This window comes from Heptranchias perlo, chromosome 14 (assembly GCF_035084215.1).
Source record: "Heptranchias perlo isolate sHepPer1 chromosome 14, sHepPer1.hap1, whole genome shotgun sequence".
In the NCBI taxonomy this organism is placed as follows: Eukaryota; Metazoa; Chordata; class Chondrichthyes; order Hexanchiformes; family Hexanchidae; genus Heptranchias; species Heptranchias perlo.
This window is the reverse complement of record NC_090338.1, coordinates 4,642,296-4,666,092: the sequence shown is the minus strand read 5'-3', so window position 1 is coordinate 4,666,092 and position 23,797 is coordinate 4,642,296. Positions and strand designations below refer to the sequence as shown.

The 23,797-nt window shown below is 47.4% G+C and overlaps 1 protein-coding gene across 2 annotated transcripts; it reads right to left on the bottom strand.

The window, feature by feature from the left end:
- Positions 1-219: 219 nt before the first annotated feature.
- On the bottom strand, positions 220-22,996 carry LOC137332031 (histone H3.v1-like). 2 transcript variants are annotated; one of them, XM_067995760.1, is made up of 3 exons: positions 22,915-22,996; positions 3,166-3,268; positions 220-1,250 (listed from the first exon to the last, which is right to left on the bottom strand). In XM_067995760.1, the coding sequence occupies exon 3, from the start codon at positions 1,239-1,241 to the stop codon at positions 315-317; it is 927 nt and encodes a 308-aa protein (XP_067851861.1). In that variant the 5' UTR covers positions 1,242-1,250; positions 3,166-3,268; positions 22,915-22,996; the 3' UTR covers positions 220-314. The 2 variants fall into 2 exon arrangements, with proteins under 2 accessions (XP_067851861.1, XP_067851862.1); XM_067995761.1 differs by having other exon boundaries at positions 220-1,247.
- Between the last annotated feature and the right edge of the window lie 801 nt (positions 22,997-23,797).

The window sequence follows — 23,797 nt, the reverse complement described above, 5'->3', positions numbered from 1 at the left end:
TCTCAAATCGCATATCTTATATTAGGCTGGGACACCATCACACCAATCAAAGGTGTCGTTAGTGAACTACCTTAAATCTGTGTCCTCTGGTCACCGACCCTCCTGCCACTGGAAACATGTCCTCCCTATTTACTCTATCAAAACCCCTCATGATTTTGAAAACCTCTAACAAATATCCCCTTAATCTGTTTAACAAAAAAGGAAAATCAGTGTCTTTATGTTTTTATTGCATCACCAGAAAATAATCAAACAGTTAAGGGGAGAGTCACAAAACGGATGGTCCACAATCTCGTTAATTTTGCGGAGTTCCGTATTCATAGCCGAGATCCCTTTTTCACGGGACAAGTTCCGTTTGTGGGTTTAACGGGTTTGGGTCTGGATTCCGCCCGACGCCTCTTGGGCTTTGGTTTCGGCTCCAACTCGAGTTTACAAACCTTTGGAGAGGACTTTGTTTTTGACACTGGCGCAGAGGGAAAGAGGAGCTGGGCCTTTGGATTTGGGTACTTGTTTGAACTTGCTCTCGCCCTCGACGCTGCCAGCGCTGCGCGTCTCATCGGGCAAACCTTGGGTTTGACCTCGCCTTGAGGCTTCTTGGTGAACACCCTCGATTTTAATTCCGAGTACCCGCTTTCGTCCTCTGTCGATGTGGGCTCCATTTCGTACCTGTTGCCTCGCTGACTTGGCGTCACCTCCTCTTCCAATTCAAAGTCACTCGAATCCACTTCGTATTTGTTGGACCGCGTTGGAAGTTTCTTCGGACATGTTTTCTTCTCCTCTTCCTTCTCCTCCTCCTCTTCCTGTTGCTCCCGCTCCTCCGTCTCATCCTCATCCTCTTCCAACAGCAGAAGGTTAGCTGTGGTCTCGGTCAACATGTCCATCACCAGTTCCAATTTCAGTTGCAGGACGTTGTTTTGGTCCTGGAGAAGACGGTTTCTTTCCTTGACGTTCTTCACCAGATCACTCTGGCTGGAAGGAAAGATACCTTGACAGGACTGAGATATCCACCTTCCTTTCTTAAAGGTCAACCTCTGCCCACTGATTCGAAAAACAGGAGGCTCGTGGTCCAAACCGAGCTCTGCAATCCTGTGGTCGTAGTCCAACAAGTAAAGTGAAGAAATGGGGGCATGTTTGCGTAATGGGCTCCTCTTGGGGTTAAATTTACATCTACAAGGTAGTGAGAGTTGTTCAAAGAAGGTCTTAATATAGTCAATGAAGTCCTTAAAGTTGTGGAATAGACCCATTCAGCACTGCTAGACAATAATCGTTAAAAGGACACATTTACTCCGACACTCTAAAGGATTTGGTCGACATAATTTTCACAAAAGGTCTCAGTTTTCTAACAAATGTGAACTCTTTTTCGCTTTCATACAAGTGAACGCAGTATCGCACGTCAATCTGAGCAGTGAGTGCCAGTAGGCTATTCCACCATAGAGTGCATCTTGGCAGAACCCATTTCTGTCTTCACTCAACACACACACTCACACACTCACTCACTCATTCCCACTCACACACACACACCTTCCCACTCAACACACACACTCACACACACACTCACTCATTCCCACTCACACACACACTTCACACACACCTTCCCACTCAACACACACACACTCACTCATTCCCACTCAACACACACACACTCACACACACACTCACTCATTCCCACTCAACACACACACACTCACACACACACTCACTCATTCCCACTCAACACACACTCACTCACGCACTCACTCATTCCCACTCACACATTCCCACTCACACACACACACCTTCCCACTCAACACACACTCACTCACTCATTCCCACTCAACACACACTCACTCATTCCCACTCACACACTCCCACTCACACACACTCCCACTCACACACACTCCCACTCACACTCACACTCACACACACTCCCACTCACACACACTCCCACTCACACACACTCCCACTCACACACACTCCCACTCACACACACACTCAACAGACACACTCATTGCACGTCAATCTGAGCAGTGAGTGCCAGTAGGCTATTCCACCATAGAGTGCATTTTGGCAGAACCCAATTCTGTCTTCACTCAACACACACTCACTCACACACTCACTCACACACTCACTCATTCCCACTCACACACACACTTCACACACACCCTCCCACTCAACACACACACACTCATCGCATGTCAGTCTGAGCAGTGAGAGCCAGTAGGCTATTCCACCATAGGGTGCATCTTGGCAGAACCCAATTCTGTCTTCGCTCAACACACACACACACACTCAACAGACACACACCTTCACACTCACACTCACTCACAAACTCAAACACATTCACATTCACTCAACACACTCTGTATCTAAACCGTCCTGTACCTGCCCTGGGAGTGTTTGATGGGACAGTGTAGAGGGAGCTTTACTCTGTATCTAACCCGTGCTGTACCTGCCCTGGGAGTGTTTGATGGGACAGTGTAGAGGGAGCTTTACTCTGTATCTAACCCCGTGCTGTACCTGCCCTGGGAGTGTTTGATGGGACAGTGTAGAGGGAGCTTTACTCTGTATCTAACCCGTGCTGTACCTGCCCTGGGAGTGTTTGATGGGATAGTGTAGAGGGAGCTTTACTCTGTATCTAACCCGTGCTGTACCTGCCCTGGGAGTGTTTGATGGGACAGTGTAGAGGGAGCTTTACTCTGTATCTAACCCGTGCTGTACCTGCCCTGGGAGTGTTTGATGGGATAGTGTAGAGGGAGCTTTACTCTGTATCTAACCCATGCTGTACCTGCCCTGGGAGTGTTTGATGGGATAGTGTAGAGGGAGCTTTACTCTGTATCTAACCTGTCCTGTACCTGCCCTGGGAGTGTTTGATGGGATAGTGTAGAGGGAGCTTTACTCTGTATCTAACCTGTCCTGTACCTGCCCTGGGAGTGTTTGATGGGACAGTGTAGAGGGAGCTTTACTCTGTATCTAACCCCATGCAGTACCTGCCCTGGGAGTGTTTGATGGGACAGTGTAGAGGGAGCTTTACTCTGTATCTAACGCCATGCAGTACCTGCCCTGGGAGTGTTTGATATTGATAGTGGGTATCTGAAATGGAAAATGTTCCATTCCCCAGCATAATATCTCTGACCTGGATGAGCACAAATATTCACACACACTAAAACAAAAATGAAGAAAAATTTCTACCTGGCCTGCTCTTATGGAAGGTGATGAAGTGGACATTGGCAGAGGTTCGGGAGCTGCTTGACCCAGTGAGCTGTGATTCAGGTGATGGCACATGTCGATGCAACTTGAAGATGTGAGGAAAGCAATTGTGAAAAGTGAGGGGAATTGAAATAAAAATATCATTGCATCAAATATATTGGACGTCGGCTTATGATGTCACAGCTGCTCTGGTGTTACAAAGCTGGCTGACGACAGCATCGAATAGTCTCAGGACATCACCAGCCGCATTCGGTCCTCAGTGGTCCTCAGTGCTTTAACACGGAGCTGACTGATCCCCAAAACCATGGAAATTTACATCCCTGCTGTGATGTAACAGTCCAATCGAGATGCTGTCGCCATGGCATCAAGAAACTTTAGGAGTTAAGTTGAAAGCACTAGGGGTCAAGTGATGACCTGTGAGTTCTCGTTGAGCGCACGGGGTTCCTTGGACTGGGAACTAAATAGAATTTCATTGTTTCCCCACACAGTGGCCTATTCTCATCTTCACCCTCCTCCCCAACAATGGCCCGCAGGAGACACCTTGAGTCCATGTGCCTGTGGGTCTGAATTCAAAGCCCACCAGCTCTGGATGCGCGAGAGAGGAAGAAAGCAAGAGGAAGAGAGAACATGAGAGAGAGAGAACATGAGAGAAAGAGAATGAGAGAAAACATGAGAGAGAAAGCATGAGAGAACATGAAAGAGAAAGAACATGAGAGAGAGAGAGAGAGAGAACATGAGTGAGAGAGAACATAGAATCATAGAATTATAGAAAGGTTACAGCACGGAAGGAGGCCATTCAGTCCATCGAGTCCATGCTGGCCCTGTACAAGAGCAATCCAGCTAGTCCCACTCCCCCGCCTTATCTCCATAGCTCTGCAATTTTTTTCCTTTCAAGTACTTATCAAGTTCCCTTTTGAAGGCCATGTTTGAACCTGCCTCCACCACCCCCTCGGGCAGTGCATTCCAGATCATAACCACTGTGTAAAAAAATTTTTCCTCATGTCACCTTTGGTTCTTTTGCCAATCACCTTAAATCTATCTCCTCTGGTTCTTGACCCTTCCCCCAATGGGAACAGTTTCTCTCTATCTACTCTGTCTAGACCCTTCATGATTTTGAATACCTCTATCAAATCTCCTCGCAACCTTCTCTGTTCCAAGGAGAACAACCCCAGCTTCTCCAGTCTATCCACTTAAATTAAGTCCCTCATCCCTGGAATCATTCTAGTAAATCTTTTCTGCACCCTCTCTAAGGCCTTCACATCTTTCCTAAAGTGCGGTGTTCAGATCTGGACACAATACTCCAGTTGTGGCCGAACCAGTGTTTTATAAAGGTTCATCATGACTCCCTTGAGTCATGAGAGAGAAAACATGAGAGAGAGAGAACATGAGACGGAAAATGAGAGACCACGAGAGAAAAAACATGAGAGAACATGAGAGAGGATGTGAGGGAGAGAATGTGAGAGAGGGAATGTGAGGGAGAGGATGTGAGGGAGAGAATGTGAGAGAGGGAATGTGAGGGAGGGAATGTGAGAGAGGGAATGTGAGGGAGGGAATGTGAGGGAGAGAATGTGAGGGAGGGAATGTGAGAGAACATGTAAGGGAGAATAAACATTAAAGAAAAGAGAGAGAGAAGAGAAAGTGAGGAAGGCAAAAAAGAGATCACGAGAAGTTGAGAGGCATAAAAGTGAGAATAAGAGAGTGTGAGGGATAAAGAGAGTTTAAAAGAGGGAAAGAAAAGAAAGTGAGGGGTAAAATGAGAGCAGTGTAACACTGAAAGAAATGAGCAGATGGAGTTAGTGTGTGAGATAGGCCCGTGTGAGGAAAATACCGGAGAAACTACCTCAAGTGTGCCCTCAAAATGGAGTTTCAGCAGTCAAAGAAAGAAAGACTTGTATTTATATAGAATTTCACGACCTCAGGATGTTCCAAAGTGCTTTACAGCCAATGACATTTTTTTGAAGTGTAGTCACTGTTGTAATGTAGGAAACGCAGCAGCAATTTGCGCACAGCAAGATCCCACAAACAGCAATTTGATAATGACCAGATAATCTGTTTTAGTGATGTTTGTTGAGGGATAAATATTGGCCCCAGGACACCAGGGTGAACTCCGCTGCTCTTCTTCAAATAGTGGGATCTTTTACGTCCACCTGAGAGGGCAGATGGGGTCTCGGTTTAACGTCTCATCCGAAAGACGGCACCTCCGACAGTGCAGCACTCCCCTCAGTACCGCACTGGGAGTGTCAGCCTGGAGTTTGTGCTCAAGTCTCTGAAGTTGGACTTGAACCCACGACCTTCTGCTGAACTCTGGGAAACTGGAAGTGCTAACTGTGCGGAACATGGAATTGTTTTCAGGAACTGGTAGGCCCCGAGATGTCGAGGCCACGGCTCGGAGATAACATGGTAGGGAAATATAAATACGTCCCTTTTTAATCTGATTTTTGTCCCATTGTTACTGAAGGCTAGGAAGTTCTGGGAGTAACTGAACCGCCCATGTCAGAACTTAACCGAGGCCACCACAGTTACTAACATGGCTGTTTTAATGTGACACTGAAGGGGATGAACACCTGCAATACACCGAGTCTCCCCCACAAGTGTGAGTGTATCGGGAATAATCTGAACTAATTGGTCTTTGATTTGTGCAGTCGACTTGCTATCCAATGTTCTTAACATGTCCGCTGTATAGGGAGTCCAAGCACAAACCAATCGCACCAATTATCAATATCAGGCCCTTAAGTCGACTGATAGTCATCCAGCTGGTGACTGCCCCTCCAGTATTCAGTCCGTCAGTTAGCCATATCTACTAAATAATTGGCATACTGTTAGTTCAATTTAAACGCGTTTAAATAAAGAAATGTTAGTTCATTACTTCATGGTCTGACTTCCTCATTAATGATTTAACAAGAGAGGGTTAATTTATTCAGTAGGCTCTGCATGTCCTAATAGAGGGATTGGTGGGGTAAATGTTAAGCTAATCCAAACTGGTTGAATCAAGACGATTTGGTGAATCAAATTTAGGCATCATTTCTTCCTAGGTATAGACTGGGTGGTAAATCCCAGATGGCTTCTTGATGAGGTGGTTACGGTGAAGGGGTTGGTGATTTCTCTGGTGCCCCGACCATAAATATTCCTTTCAAGGTTTAGTAGAATCCCAGAGTTATTACACCTTTAAGAAAGTAACTGGTTCCTTTCAAACAAGCACCAAGACCTAACTTGGCTGGTGGTGAGAAGGGCCCTTCCCGTCAGATCCGTCATGCGCTCCCGGACTCTCAGCGCCACCGCACGCTGTCCCCGAGGAGGCTGCGGTGCAGACGGAACCGTCACCCATCTCCTTCTGGAATGCGCCTTTGCAAGGAAGGTCTGGAGAGAGATGCAGTGGTATCTGTCCAGGTTCGTCCCGAGCAGTTCCGTAACACAGGATTCTGTGCTCTACGGGCTGTTCCCCGGGACGCACACTGAGACGGACATCAACTGCTGCTGGAAGACCATCAACTCGGTGAAAGACGCCCTTTGGTCTGCCCGAAACTTGCTGGTCTTCCAGTGCAAGGAGCTGTCCTCGACCGAGTGTTGCAGACTGGCACATTCCAAGGTCCAGGACTACGTGCTCAGGGACGCACTGAGGACGGGTGCGGCCGCCGCAAAGGCTCTGTGGGGAAAGGCAACCGTTTAGAGCCTTCCCGCCTTTGTATACCCAGGGGCTGCAATCAGGGAAAAACTCCCCCGGACAGAATGTAAAATTCAAATTGCTGTAATGTACCTGTAATGAATCTGTAATGTACCTGTAATGAATCTGTAATCAATAATCTGTATTGAGTATAATGCAATGAGACACCCTAGAGTGTCATGAACTGTAATTATGTACAATGTGTTCATTGAACTGTACTTGATGTAACCTGCAAATTGTATAATCTGTATTGTGTACATTTGGAATGTGATATGAGAACTGTATTGTATAATATTGCTGCAAATTTTATGAATAAAGTATATTTTTTGAAAAAAAAAGTAACTGGTTTTGGGAAGACCCTCAACATATCTCTGCTCGGCCCATCTCAAAATGCGGTGACAGGGTGTGAGGTGAATACGGTGGTGGTCACAGACCACCCTGCTCGGATCAACTCATCAGCACCTGCCACATTCCACACCCCTCTTGCACCTCGTACAATCTTACAGCACAGGAGGCGGGCCATTTGGCCCATAGTGCCAGTTGCTTTGAAAGAGCTCTCCAATTAGTCCCACTCCCCCTGCTCTTCCCCCATAGACCTGCAAATTTTTCCTTTTCAAGTTTTTATCCGATTCCCTTTTGAAAGTTATTATTGAATCTGCTTCCACCGCCCTTTCAGGCAGCGCATTCCAGATCATCACAACTCGCTGTGTAAAAAAAAATTCTCCTCATCTCCCCTCTGGTTCTTTTGCCAATTATCTTAAATCTGTGTCCTCTGGTTACTGACCCTCCTGCCACTGGAAACAGTTTCTCCTTATTTACTCTATCAAAATCTCCCCTTAATCACCTCTGCTCTAAGGAGAACAACCCCAGCTTCTCCAGTCTCTCCACATAATTGAAATCCCTCATCCTTGTTACCATTCTAGTTAATCTCTTCTGCACCCTCTCTAATACCCTCTCTTGACATCTTTTCTAAAGTGTGATGCCCAGAATTTGGACACAATACTTGAGCTGAGAACCAACCAGTGATTTATAAAGGTTTAGCGTAATTTAATTTCCTCATTCTCCCTTACTTCTCTTTACACTCCATCCAAACTCTCACTTCCTGTTCTATCCATCTCTATCAATTTCCTTAGAATTCTGTGTATAAAATATGACAATGAAACAATAAGCTCCCTAAGTGATTGTTACCTAGTGGTTGTTGGAGGCCAATCATCTCAGCCCCAGGGCATTGCTGCAGGAGTGCCTCAGGGCAGTGTCCTAGGCCCAACCATCTTCAGCTGCTTCATCAATGACCTTCCCTCCTAATAAAGTCAGAAATGGGGATGTTCGCTGATGATTACACAGTGTTCAGTTCCATTCGCAACCCCTCAGATAATGAAGCAGTCCGAGCCCGCATGCAGCAAGACCTGGACAACATCCAGGCTTGGGCTGATAAGTGGCAAGTAACATTCACATCAGACAAGTGCCAGGTAATGACCATCTCCAACAAGAGAGAGTCTAACCACCTCCCCTTGACATTCAACGGCATTACCATCGCCGAATCCCCCACCATCAACATCCTGGGGGTCACCATTGACCAGAAACTTAACTGGACCAGCCACATAAATACTGTGGCTACAAGAGCAGGTCAGAGGCTGGGTATTCTGTGGCGAGTGACTCACCTCCTGACTCCCCAAAGCCTTTCCACCACCTACAAGGCACAAGTCAGGAGTGTGATGGAATGCTCTCCACTTGCCTGGATGAGTGCAGCTCCAACAACACTCAAGAAGCTCAACACCATCCAGAACAAATCAATCCACTTGATTAGCACCCCATCCACCACCCCAAACATTCACTCCCTTCACCACCGGTGCACCGTGGCTGCAGTGTGTACCATCCACAGGATGCACTATAGCAACTCCCAAACCCGTGACCTCTACCACCTAGAAGGACAAGGGCAGCAGGCACATGGGAACAACACCACCTGCACGTTCCCCTCCAAGTCACACATCATCCCGACTTGGAAATATATCGCCGTTCCTTCATCGTCGCTGGGTCAAAATCCTGGAACTCCCTTCCTAACAGCACTGTGGGAGAACCGTCACCACACGGACTGCAGCGGTTCAAGAAGGCGGCTCACCACCACCTTCTCAAGGGGCAATTAGGGATGGGCAATAAATGCCGGCCTCGCCAGCAACGCCCACATCCCGTGAACGAATAAAAAAAAAGTTGCCAATTGTTACCCAGCAATCAAGCCTGGTGATCTATCGATGGCAGACATGAGCTCTCAATCTAGGCTGACACTCCTAGTAAGGGAATGCTTCATTGTTGGAGCGTTGACTTTCAGACCAGACATTAAACCCAGGCCTTGTCTGCCTATTCTGGTGAACAGAAAAGATTCCACGGCATTATCTACCATCACTTCTCCCTCCACCATCAGCAAAACCATGTTATCCGATCAATCGTTAATTTGCTGTGCACAAAGTGGCTGCCACATTTCCTGCAAAACAACAGCGACTGTGCTTTCAAACTATTTCATTGGCTGTAAACTGCTATTGGACATCCTGAGAATAAAGCGGAATAGAAATGCAAATTCTTTCTTTAAGAAAGAACGAACTTCCATTTTCACAACCTCAGGACGTCCCAAAGCACTTTACAGCCGATGAAATTCTTTTAAAGCACAGTCACTATTTCGAAGAGCAGGGGAGTTCTCTCCGGTGTCCAGACCAATATATATCCCTCCAACATCATCACCAAAACAGATTATCTGGTCATTATCACATTGCTGTTTGTGGGATCTTGCTGTGCGCAAATTGTCTGCCGCATTTCCCACGTTACAACGGAGACTACACTTCAAAAAGGACTTCATTGGCTGTGAAGCGCTTTGGGATGTCCTGAGGTTGTGAAAGGCGCTATATAAATGCAAGTTCTTTCTTCTTTATTCGAAAGGGAGCTGGTCGAGTTCCTGAGTGTGATGCACATCTCTACCGATAGCAGGTAGGTGTCCCCATGTGTTCTGGTGTCACCTGGTCCCTGTTTGATCACCTTCATGGGTTGGAGTGGAACTTCCCAGAGTTTTCCCCTTACATTGGCCCAGTTAAACTTGGACCCCTGCTGCTTCAGTTAGGATCATAGGAACATAGGAACAGGAGTAGGCCATTCAGCCCCTCGTGCCTGCTCCGCCATTTGATAAGATCATGGCTGATCTTTGATCTAACTCCATATACCTGCCTTTGGCCCATATCCCTTAATACCTTTGGTTGCCAAAAAGCTATCTATCTCACATTTAAATTTAGCAATTGAGCTAGTATCAATTGCCATTTGCGGAAGAGAGTTCCAAACTTCTACCACCCTTTGTGTGTAGAAATGTTTTCTAATCTCACTCCTGAAAGGTCTGGCTCTAATTTTTAGACTGTGCCCCCTACTCCTAGAATCCCCAACCAGCAGAAATAGTTTCTCTCTATCCACCCTATCCGTTCCCCTTAATATCTTATAAACTTCGATCAGATCACCCCTTAACCTTCGAAACTCCAGAGAATACAACCCCAATTTGTGTAATCTCTCCTCGTAACTTAGCCCTTGAAGTCCGGGTATCATTCTAGTAAACCTACGCTGCACTCCCTCCAAGGCCAATATGTCCTTCCGAAGGTGCGGTGCCCAGAACTGCTCACAGTACTCCAGGTGCGGTCTAACCAGGGTTTTGTATAGCTGCAGCATAACTTCTGTCCCCTTGTACTCTAGTCCTCTAGATATAAAGGCCAGCATTCCATTAGCCCTATTGATTATTTTCTGCACCTGTTCATGACACTTCAATGATCTATGTACCTGAACCCCTAAGTCCCTTTGGACATCCACTGTTTTTAACTTTTTACCATTTAGCAAGTATCCTGTTCTATCCTTTTTTGATCCAAAGTGGATGACCTCACATTTGTCTACTTTGAATTCCATTTGCCAGTTTTGCCCATTCACCTAATCTATCAATATCGCTTTGTAATTTTATGTTTTCATCTACACTGCTTACAATGCCACCAATCTCTGTGTCATCGGCAAACTTAGATATGAGACTTTCTATGCCTTCATCTAAGCAACGGGCAGTTGAAAAAACTGTCTGTAATCAACAAGCATTGTTCTGTGAATTATAAATGCGATTTCATTTCGAGGATTTCATTTCATTCACCTGAGGAAGGAGGAAGCCTCCGAAAGCTTGTTAATTTAAAATAAAATTGCTGGACTATAACTTGGTGTTGTAAAATTGTTTACAATTGTCAACCCCAGTCCATCACCGGCATCTCCACATCATCTAAGTCGTTAATAAATATTGTGAATAATTGAGGCCCCAAGACAGATCCCTGCGGGACTCCACTAGTCACATCCTGCCAATGTGAGTACCTTCCCATTATCCTTACTCTCTGTCGCCTTTCGCTCAACCAACTTCCCAACCAAGTCCGTACTTTTCCCTCGATTCCATGGGCTTCTATCTTAGCTAACAGTCTCTTATGTGGGACCTTATCAAATGCCTTCTGGAAGTCCATATAAATAACATCCATTGACATTCCCCTGTCCACTACTTTAGTCACCTCTTCAAAAAATTAAATCAGATTCGTCAGGCACAACCTACCTTTCACAAATCCATGCTGGCTCTCTCTGATTAACTGAAAATTCTCGAGGTGTTCAGTCACCCTATCCTTAATTATAGACTCCAGCATTTTCCCCACAACAGACGTTAGGCTAACTGGTCGATAATTCCCTGGTTTCCCTCTCTCTCCTTTCTTAAAAAGTGGAGTGACATGTGCAATTTTCCAATCTAGAGAACTTTGAAAGATTATACTTAGGGCATCTGCAATCTGCTCACCTACTTCCTTTAAAACCCTGGGATGGAAACCATCTGGTCCTGGGGATTTGTCACTCTTTGGTGCTATTATTTTCTTCATTACTGTTGCTTTACTTATGTTAATTTTATCGAGTCCCTGTCCCCGATTCAATATTAGTTTTCTTGGGATTTCTGGCATGCTATCCTCTTTTTCTACTGTAAATACTGACGCAAAGTAATTATTCAACATGTCTGCCATTTCCCCATTGTCAATGACAATATCCCCACTTTCAGTTTTTAAGGGGCCAACACTGCTCCTGACCACCCTCTTTTTCCTATTATAACTATAAAAGATCTTCGTATTGGTTTTGATATCCCTTGCAAGTTTCTTTTCATACTCTCTTTTTGTAGCTCTTACTATCTGTTTTGTTGTGGAGATGCCGGTGATGGACTGGGGTTGACAATTGTAAACAATTTTACAACACCAAGTTATAGTCCAGCAATTTTATTTTAAATTCACAAGCTTTCGGAGGCTACCTCCTTCCTCAGGTGAACGATGTGGAAATGAAATCCTCGAAATGAAATCGCATTTATAATTCACAGAACAATGCTTGGTGATTACAGACAGTTTTTTCAACTGCCCGTTGCCAAGGCAATCAGTGTGCAGACAGACAGGTGTTACCTGCCAGGTCTCAGAATATACAAATCACCAAAAAAAACAACAAACAAAAAAAAGAGATAGAGAGGTAGAAACATAGAAAAGACAGCAACTGACCCGTTATATTAAAAACAGATAACATTTGTTCGCTGGTGGGGTAACGTGTAGCGTGACATGAACCCAAGATCCCGGTTGAGGCCGTCCTCATGGGTGCGGAACTTGGCTATCAATTTCTGCTCGACGATTTTGCGTTGTCGTGTGCCTCGAAGGCCGCCTTGGAGTACGCTTACCCGAAGGTTGGTGGCTGAATGTCCTTGACTGCTGAAGTGTTCCCCGACTGGGAGGGAACCCTCCTGTTTGGCGATTGTTGCGCGGTGTCCGTTCATCCGTTGTCGCAGTGTCTGCATGGTCTCGCCAATGTACCATGCTCTGAAGCATCCTTTCCTGCAACGTATGAGGTAGACAACGTTGGCCGAGTCACAGGAGTATGAACCATGCACCTGGTGGGTGGTGTCCTCTCGTGTGATGGTGGTATCTGTGTCGATGATCTGGCATGTCTTGCAGAGGATACCGCGGCAGGGTTGTGTGGTGTCGTGGACGCTGTTCTCTTGAAAGCTAGGTAATTTGCTGCGAACGATGGTCTGTTTGAGGTTGGGTGGCTGTTTAAAGGCGAGTCGTGGAGGTGTGGGGATGGCCATAGCGAGGTGTTCGTCGTCATTGATGACATGTTGAAGGCTGCGGAGAACATGGTGTAGTTTCTCCGCTCCGGGGAAGTACTGGACGACAAAGGGTACTCTGTTGGTTGCGTCCCGTGTTAGTCTCCTGAGGAGGTCTATGCGATTTTTTGCTGTGGCCCGTCGGAACTGTCGATCGATGAGTCGAGCGTCATATCCCATTCTTACTAGGGCGTCTTTCAGCGTCTGTAGGTGTCCATCGCGTTCCTCCTCGTCTGAGCAGACCCTGTGTATTCGCAGGGCCTGTCCATAGGGGATGGCCTCTTTGACGTGGTTAGGGTGGAAGCTGGAAAAGTGGAGCATCGTGAGGTTGTCCGTGGGCTTGCGGTAGAGTGAGGTGCTGAGGTGCCCGTCTTTGATGGAGATTCGAGTGTCCAAGAAAGAAACTGATTCTGAGGAGTAGTCCATGGTGAGCTTGATGGTGGGATGGAACTTGTTGATGTTATCGTGTAGTCTCTTCAGTGATTCTTCGCCGTGGGTCCATAGAAAGAAAATGTCGTCGATGTATCTGGTGTATAGTGTTGGTTGGAGGTCTTGTGCAGTGAAGAAGTCCTGCTCGAACTTGTGCATGAAAATGTTGGCGAACCCACTCAGGTCCACATACAACTCGGATTACGCTGAGAGACTCTGCCGCCGTACCTCTCGCACACTCCGCAACCATCTCATACACCAACTCTACAGCAGACGCCACAACCTCGAAACCAAGATAGAGTCCATACTCTCAACCTGTACTCAGGACACAGCAGACCAGCTACGTTATACCGCCAAACAGACGAGGCAACGGAACTACGCTGCCTACATGAAAACCAAGAGCAGGAAGCTTGAGAAACTCGGCATCACCACCAGCATTGACCAAGCTTCCCCTGGTACCACGGTTGCAACCACAGGGAAGTCTATCGTCAATTTGTCCGACCACACCCTTCAACCAGACGAAATCGAAGTTCTCAGCCGAGGGCTCAATTTCTGCCCCACTACCAAAATGGACCCCATTAGTCTCGCGGCGGACACAGAGGAATTCATCAGGAGAATGAGGCTCCGGGAATTCTACCACAAACCCCAAGATTTCAGCAGCGAACCCAATGAGACAATCGACGATCCGGAACAGCAGACAGAGGGATCCGCGGTACAGCAACCGAAGAGGAAAGAGTCAAACTGGACTCCTCCGGAGGGTCGCTGCCCTCAGCTTGACATGTATGCTCAAGCTGTCAGGAAATGCGTCAATGCCAGATTCATCAGCCGCACTCAGAAGACAGTCCAGAATGTCAACCGAGCACAACGCAACGCCATCAACGCTCTCAAGACCAACCGCAACATTGTCATCAAACCAGCGGACAAAGGAGGAGCCAGTCATACAGAACAGAACGGACTATTGCAAAGAAGCATACCGACAACTGGACAACCAGGAACACTACAGACGGTTACCCGCAGACCCGACCAAAGAACACACCCACCAGCTCAACAAACTGATCAAGACCTTCGATCCAGACCTTCAAAGCATCCTACGCACTCTCATCCCACGTACTCCCCGCGTGGGAGACTTCTACTGCCTCCCAAAGATACACAAAGCCAACACACCCGGACGTCCTATCGTATCAGGCAACGGAACCCTGTGTGAGAACCTCTCTGGATACATCGAGGGCATCCTGAAACCCATCGTACAGGGAACCCCCAGCTTCTGTCGCGACACTACAGACTTCCTACAAAAACTCAGTACCCACGGACCAGTTGAACCAGGAACACTTCTCACCACGATGGACGTCTCGGCACTCTACACCAGTATCCCCCACGATGACGGCATCGCTGCGACAGCATCAATACTCAACACCAACAACAGCCAATCTCCGGACGCCATCCTACAACTCATCCGCTTCATCCTGGATCACAATGTCTTCACCTTCAATAACCAGTTCTTTACCCAAACACACGGAACAGCCATGGGGACCAAATTCGCACCCCAATACACCAACATTTTCATGCACAAGTTCGAGCAGGACTTCTTCACTGCACAAGACCTCCAACCAACACTATACACCAGATACATCGACGACATTTTCTTTCTATGGACCCACGGCGAAGAATCACTGAAGAGACTACACGATAACATCAACAAGTTCCATCCCACCATCAAGCTCACCATGGACTACTCCTCAGAATCAGTTTCTTTCTTGGACACACGAATCTCCATCAAAGATGGGCACCTCAGCACCTCACTCTACCGCAAGCCCACGGACAACCTCACGATGCTCCACTTTTCCAGCTTCCACCCTAACCACGTCAAAGAGGCCATCCCCTATGGACAGGCCCTGCGAATACACAGGGTCTGCTCAGACGAGGAGGAACGCGATGGACACCTACAGACGCTGAAAGACGCCCTAGTAAGAATGGGATATGACGCTCGACTCATCGATCGACAGTTCCGACGGGCCACAGCAAAAAATCGCATAGACCTCCTCAGGAGACTAACACAGGACGCAACCAACAGAGTACCCTTTGTCGTCCAGTACTTCCCCGGAGCGGAGAAACTACACCATGTTCTCCGCAGCCTTCAACATGTCATCAATGACGACGAACACCTCGCTATGGCCATCCCCACACCTCCACTACTCGCCTTTAAACAGCCACCCAACCTCAAACAGACCATCGTTCGCAGCAAATTACCTAGCTTTCAAGAGAACAGCGTCCACGACACCACACAACCCTGCCGCGGTAACCTCTGCAAGACATGCCAGATCATCGACACAGATACCACCATCACACGAGAGGACACCACCCACCAGGTGCATGGTTCATACTCCTGTGACTCGGCCAACGTTGTCTACCTCATACGTTGCAGGAAAGGATGCCCCAGAGCATGGTACATTGGCGAGACCATGCAGACGCTGCGACAACGGATGAACGGACACCGCGCAACAATCGCCAAACAGGAGGGTTCCCTCCCAGTCGGGGAACACTTCAGCAGTCAAGGACATTCAGCCACCGACCTTCGGGTAAGTGTACTCCAAGGCGGCCTTCGAGACACACGACAACGCAAAATCGTCGAGCAGAAATTGATAGCCAAGTTCCGCACCCATGAGGACGGCCTCAACCGGGATCTTGGGTTCATGTCACGCTACACGTTACCCCACCAGCGAACAAATGTTATCTGTTTTTAATATAACGGGTCAGTTGCTGTCTTTTCTATGTTTCTACCTCTCTATCTCTGTTTTTTTTGTTTGTTGTTTTTTTTGGTGATTTGTATATTCTGAGACCTGGCAGGTAACACCTGTCTGTCTGCACACTGATTGCCTTGGCAACGGGCAGTTGAAAAAACTGTCTGTTATCACCAAGCATTGTTCTGTGAATTATAAATGCGACTTCATTTCGAGGATTTCATTTCCACATCGTTCACCTGAGGAAGGAGGTAGCCTCCGAAAGCTTGTGAATTTAAAATAAAATTGCTGGACTATAACTTGGTGTTGTAAAATTGTTTACAATTATCTGTTTTGTGACATAAGAACATAAGAAGTAGGAGCAGGAGTAGGCCAATCGCCCCTTCGAGCCTGCTCCGCCATTCAATAAGATTATGGCTGATCTGATCCTAACCTCAAATCTAAATTCATGTCCAATTTCCTGCCCGCTCCCCGTAACCCCTAATTCCCTTTACTTCTGACCCTTTGTTGATCTTTGTATCTTTCCCATTCGCCAGGATCTGTGCTATTTTTTGCCTTTTTGTATGCCCTTTCCTTATGTCTTATACTGTCCCTTACCTCTTTAGTTGTCCATGGCTGTTTTTTTTGGCAAGTAGAGTTCTTGCCCCTCAGGGGTATAAACCGATTCTGTATCACGTTAAATGTTTCTTTAAACATTTCCCACTGATCATCAGTCGTTTTACCCATTAACAGATTTGCCAAGTTTACTGTGGACTGTCTCTGTCTCATCCCATTAAAGTCCGCCTTACCCAAGTCTAGAATCTTAGCAGCTGATTCACTTTTTTCCCTTTCAAACACTACATTGAACTCGATCATGTTATGATCGCTATTGGATAGATGTTCACGCACAGTTAAGCCGTTAACTAAATCTGGTTCATTACTCATTACTAAATCTAGTATGGCTTGCCCCCTTGTTGCCTCTAGGACATACTGCTGTAGAAAACTATCCCGGACACACTCAAGAAATTCACTACCTTTCTGACAGTTGCTAGTTTGCTTTCCCCAATCTATGTGAAGGTTAAAGTCCCCCATTAAGACCACTATGCCTTTGGTACATGCTTGTCTAACCTCTGCATTTATACAATCTAGCACTTCAGAGTTGCTGCCAGGGGTCCAATACACAACTCCCACTATAGTCTTAGATCCTTTCCTATTTATCAATTCAACCCATAAGGTCTCTGTTGGCTGCTTACCTCTCGTTATATCCTCCTTTATCATTGAATTGATTTCATCTCTAATCACTAAGGCTACTCCTCCCCCTCTTCCATTTTCCCTGTCTCTCCTGTTGACCTTATAACCCGGTATATTTAGTTCCCAATCCTGACCATCCTGCAGCCATGTCTCAGCAATAGCTATCATGTCATACCCTCCAATTTGAATTTGAACCTGTAGTTCATTTAATTTATTCCTTATACTCCGTGCATTTGTATATAGAACTCTTAGTTGGGCCACACACCCTAGCCTGACCTTCAGCTTTGATGCTGGGATAATCGCCTTCCGCCTTCTAGTTTTCACTTTATCTGTAGTGTCTAAAGTACACTTTCTTTCCGCTGCTCTCCGCTTTTCCCTTTCACTTGTTCTTGAACAACTGTTTGTACTATTTGTATTGTAAATTTCCCCTGGGTCTTCCCCTCTCTTGCTGCTCTCAACTTTACTCCCTTCTGACTCCCCGCTCAGGTTCCCATCCCCCTGCCACTCTAGTTTAAACCTTCCCCAACGGCACTAGCAAACACCCCCGCGAGGACATTGGTCCTGGTCCTGGTCCTGCTCGGGTGTAACCCGTCCCGTTTGTACAGGTCCCACCTTCCCCAGGAGTCTAAATCCCTCCCTCCTACACCATCCCTGCAGCCACGCATTCATCCGGTCTATTCTCCTGTTCCTATACTCACTCGCACTCGTTACCTCCAACCTACATGGATTCCATTCAAAATGAAATTCAGCACTGCCAGAAGTCAGTATGTTTTAAATCTTGGCAATCTGCACCTTTGCTCGGAGCAGCACATTCTGTCACATCCTCTGGGGAGTTGATTTCCTGCCGCATTGATCTAGCTGAAATACGTGCCAAGTTCTCGCAAGATAGCAAAAAATTCCCAACTTGCCTTAAAACTGTGTCCAACATAAGAAAGTCCAGAGTAACCACTTAACCCACTGCATCCAGAGTCCGTGTCCTGCCTTCCCATCATGGACTCTCTCCCACATCACTGCTAGAATTTAGAGAAAAGGGGAAGGCCATTCAGCCCCTCGAGCTGGTTCCGCCATTCAATTCGATCATGGCTCATCTGTACTTCAGCTACCCACCTTAGCTCCATATTCCCTGATACCCTCACCCAACAAAAATCTATCCATCTCAGTCTTGAAACTTTCAACTGATCCACAGCTTTTGGGGGAAGAGAGTTCCAAATTTCCACTCCCCTTTGTGTGAAGAAGTGCTTCCTGACATCACCCCTGAACGGCCGAGCTCTAATTTTAAGGTTATGCCCCCTTGTTCTGGACTCCCCCCACCAGTTTCTTTCTATCTACCCTATCAAATCCTTTTATCATTTTAAACACCTCAATTAGGTCACCCCATAACCTTCTAAACTCAAGGGACTACAAGCCAATTTTATACAACCTGTCCTCATAATTCAACCCTTTAAGCCCTGGTACCATTCACACTAAGTTGCCCCGTCCTCCCCCACGAAAATATATCAAGCAGTTCTGTTAATATTTCACTCTTCTCACTAGCTATCGATCCAGTTCCAATTCACCGACAGTCAACTCTCTTCCCCGGGAGTCTCTTCCTCATGTCCACCATCGAACTTTACGAAAAGTGTGCGAGTTTTTGTACCTTCGATTGGTGCTCATTGCCAAGTTGAGCGGATTACTTTAACCTCAACTACACCTCTCAATATTTAGAAGGTTCCTCAGATTCTGATTTCCATTGACCACAGAGACCAATCTGAACCTCTCCGTCACTTCACATCGTCGGGAAAATCCCGACCGTTTTATTTCTAAACCAGAATTCTCGACACTCAGTTTTGACGCGCTGAGACAATCTTCAAACGTTTGCTTATCTTGGCATCCAGTTTTCAACAGTTTTCCTGTCGATCTAATGCCTTTCTGACAAAGAAACTTTCACTTGGTTACTGCAAATTTAATCATCTGGAACTGATTTGCTTTCCTTTCTCCGAACTACCTGCTTGGTGTTTACAGAATCACTGAGTTCAGCTCAAGGGTCCCATTCGAGACACAAGGCTGGCTCTCCTTGATCAGGTAGTAACAGTGGTTCCAGTGTTTTCCGTTCTTTGTTTCATATTTTCAAACTTGAGTTTTTAATCTCCTGACCTCTTTCCTTTCCCTCGTTTTCAATTTTACACCTTCCTATAACAGTGGTTTTCAAACTTTTCTGTAGTGGTCACCCTAAAAATACTGACACACTCTCCCGGGGACCCCCTGTAAATACTGACACACTCCCGGGGACCCCCTGTAAATACTGACACACTCCCGGGGACCCCCTGTAATTAGTGACACACTCCCGGGGACCCCCTGTAATTACTGACACACTCCCGGGGACCCCCTGTAAATACTCACACTCTCCCGGGGACCCCCTGTAAATACTGACACACTCCCGGGGACCCCCTGTAATTACTGACACAGTCCCGGGGACCCCCTGTAAATACTGACACACTCCCACGGACCCCCTGTAAATACTGACACACTCTCCCGGGGACCCCCTGTAAATACTGACACACTCCCGGGGACCCCCTGTAAATACTGACACACTCCCGGGGACCCCCTGTAATTACTGACACACTCCCGGGGAGTCCCTGTAATTAGTGACACACTCCCGGGGACCCCCTGTAATTACTGACACACTCCCGGGGACCCCCTGTAATTACTGACACACTCCCGGGGACCCCCTGTAAATACTGACACACTCCCGGGGACCCCCTGTAAATACTGACACACTCCCGGGGACCCCCTGTAAATACCGACACGCACTCCCGGGGACCCCCTGTAAATACTGACACACTCCCAGGACCCCCTTTAATACTGACACACTCCCAGGACCCCCTGTAAATACTGGCACACTCCCAGGACCCCCTGTAAATACTAACACACTCCTGGGGACCCCCTGTAAATACTGACACACTCCCGGGGACCCCCCGTAAATACTGACACACTCCGGGTACCCCCTGTAAATACTGACACACTCCCGGGGACCCCCCGTAAATACTGACACACCGGTACCCCCTGTAAATACTGACACACTCCCGGGTACCCCCTGTAAATACTGACACACTCCGGGTACCCCCTGTAAATACTGACACACTCCCAGGGACCCCCTGTAAATACTGACACACTCCGGGTACCCCCTGTAAATACTGACACACTCCCAGGACCCCCTTTAATACTGACACACTCCCAGGACCCCCTGTAAATACTGGCACACTCCCAGGGACCCCCTGTAAATACTGACACACTCCCGGGGACCACCTGTAAATACTGACACACTCCCAGGGACCCCCTGTAAATACAGACACACTCCCGGGGACCCCCCGTAAATACTGACACACTCCGGGTACCCCCTGTAAATACTGACACACTCCGGGTACCCCCTGTAAATACTGACACACTCCGGGTACCCCCTGTAAATACTGACACACTCCGGGTACCCCCTGTAAATACTGACACACTCCGGGTACCCCCTGTAAATACTGACACACTCCGGGTACCCCCTGTAAATACTGACACACTCCGGGTACCCCCTGTAAATACTGACACACTCCGGGTACCCCCTGTAAATACTGTCACACTCCGGGTACCCCCTGTAAATACTGACACACTGGGAGGCTAGTCAGGAGATTATTGGAATAGACAAGTTTGGAGGTAACAAAGATGTTGATCAGAGTTTCATCAGCCGATGAGCTGAGGCAGGGGGTGGAGACGGGCGATATGATGGTGGTGAAAGAAGGTGGTCTGGGTGATGGAGAAGATATGCGATCAGAAGCTCATCTCAGGGTCAAATAGGACGGCAAAGTTGTGAACCGTCTGGTTCAGCCTCGGACAGTGGCCGGGGAGAGGGATGGAATCGTTGGCTCGGGTTCAGAGCTGGGGCAGGAACCGAAGACGATGGCTTCGGTCTTCCCTATATATAACTGGAGAAAATTCCAGCTCATCCAAGACTGTATGTCATACAAGCAGTCGACAGCGTAGAGACAGTGGAGGGGCGAGAGAGAGGTGGTGGTGAGGTAGAGCTGGGTGGCGTCAGTGTACAGGTGGAACCTGACCCCATGGCCAGGAATTTCCTGGGAGCTGCTCCTGCTTTGCCATCGTAACTTCGCCGGAAGAGCAGCGGAAACCCCACTTACACGGGATGGAGCGGGAGCGGTTCAGAGGAATTCCTGGCGCATGTCTTCAGGCAATGTCGCCAAGGGGCACCATGTAGATGAGAAATAGGAGGGGGATAGATCCTTGGGGGTCTCCAGAGGTAACGGTGGGGGAGAGGGAAGAGAAGCCATTGCAGGTGATTCTCTGGCTGCAACTGGATAGGAATGGAACCAGGTGAGCGCAGTCCCACCCAGCTGGACAACGGAGGAGAGGCATTGGAGGAGGATGGAGTGGTCAACCGTGTCAAAGGCTGCAGACAGGCCGAGAAGGATGAGGAGGGATAGTTTACCACAGTCACAGAAACATAGGATGTCATTTGTGACTTTGGTAAGGGCCATTTCTGTGGTGTGGCAGGGGCGGAAACCTGATTGGAGGGATTCAAACATGGAGTTGCGGGAAGGATGGACACGGATTTGGGAGGCGACAACATGTTCAAGGACTTTGGAGAGAAAGGGAGGTTGGAGATGGGACCGATAGTTTTGCAAGGACTGAAAGGTAAAGGTTAGGTTTTTGAGGAGAGGGATGATGGTGGTGGTTTTGAAGGGGACAATACCTGAGGAGATGGAAATATTTATAATGTCAGCTAGCATGGGGGCCAGAAAAGGAAGTTGGGTGGTCAGCAGTTTGGCGGGAATAGGGTCGAGGGAGCATGAGGTGGGTCTCATGGACAATATAGGCTTGGAGAGGGCACGAAGGGAACATAGGAGAGAAACTAGAGAATGATGCAGATTCAGGGCTAGAGCAGGGGCAAGCCTGAGGGGAGGGTTGGCTTGGTGGACAAGGGAAAGTGGGGGGGGGGGGGAGCGGAGAGAAAACGCCAGAGGCAGCTGAACAGATGGTCTCAAACTTAGCGACAAAGAAGTCCATGAGCTCCTGGTGCTTATTGTTGGAGGTGGGGGTTGAGGGGAGAGGGGTTTAAGGAGATGGTTTGTAGTGAAAACAATATGCCAGCTGTTATCTTTGCTCCCCAGGTTAATCCTGGCCAGTAGACGGTTTTAGTAGTGACCCAGTGATGGTAATGCCTTTGAATGTCAAGGGGAGGGGGGTGGTGGAGGTGGTCTTGTGTGGCGTCAATGCTACTTGTCACTTATTAGCCCAAGATTAGCAGCATGGTTTAGATACGGAGTTAAGCTTCCTCTGCTCTGTGCCCTAGCTCCAACATACTGGGAACTTTTTTCTATTTAGCACACCAGCTCATGCCCACTAGGAACCGGGTTGGGACTTGTAAGAATATTGGGAGTAGGGATAAATTGACATAATTTTCTTAACGCTATTAACCATCATGCTCTGCAGGCTGTGCGGATTATTTTGCTGAATTGTAAAATACTGACCTTTGTCTAAGTGACTGAATCTCATCATCATCCTCGTTGTGAGGCAAGACAGCTACCGATAGAAAGAGGAACAATGATCCAAAGACAGCGGTAAGAACGGAACAATAGCGAGATGAGTAAACAAACTGACCACCTTGAGCTCTGCAAAAAACAACCTTGTAAATCTATAAAGGTCTTGTGAATAGCAACTCCACTAAACCTTTATAAATCCCTGGTTAGGCCTCAGCTGGAGAATTGTGTTCAATTCTGGGCACCGCACTTTAGGATGTCAAAGCCATAGAGAGGGTGCAGAGGAGATTTACTAGAATGGTACCAGGGATGAGGGACTTCAGTTATGTGGAGAGACTGGAGAAGCTGGGGTTGTTCTCCTTAAAGCAGAGAAGGTTAAGGGGAGATTTAACAGAGGTGTTCAAAATCATGAGGGGTTTTAATAGAGTAAATAAGGAGAAACTGTTTCCAGTGGCAGGAGGGTCGGTAACCAGAGGACACAGATTTAAGGCGATCGGCAAAAGAACCAGAGTCGACATGAAGAAACATTTTTTTAACGCAGCGAGTTGTTCTGATCTGGAATGCGCTGCCTGAAAGGGCGGTGGAAGCAGATTCAATAATAACTTTCAAAAGAGAATTGGATAAATATTTGAAGGGGAAAAATTTGCAGGACTATGGGAAAACAGCAGGGGAATGGGACTAATTGGATAGCTCTTTCAAAGAGCCGGCACAGGCACAATGGGCCGAATGGCCTCCTCCTGGTGCTGCAGCTATGGTGGTCATATGGTGAGAGAATCTGGCCAAGGCCATAACAATCCAAAATCTCCTAAGCTCAGGGCAGAGGATCCGGAGAAGACCTCCCAGCTGTCAGAGAACTCAAAACGACCACTACGAA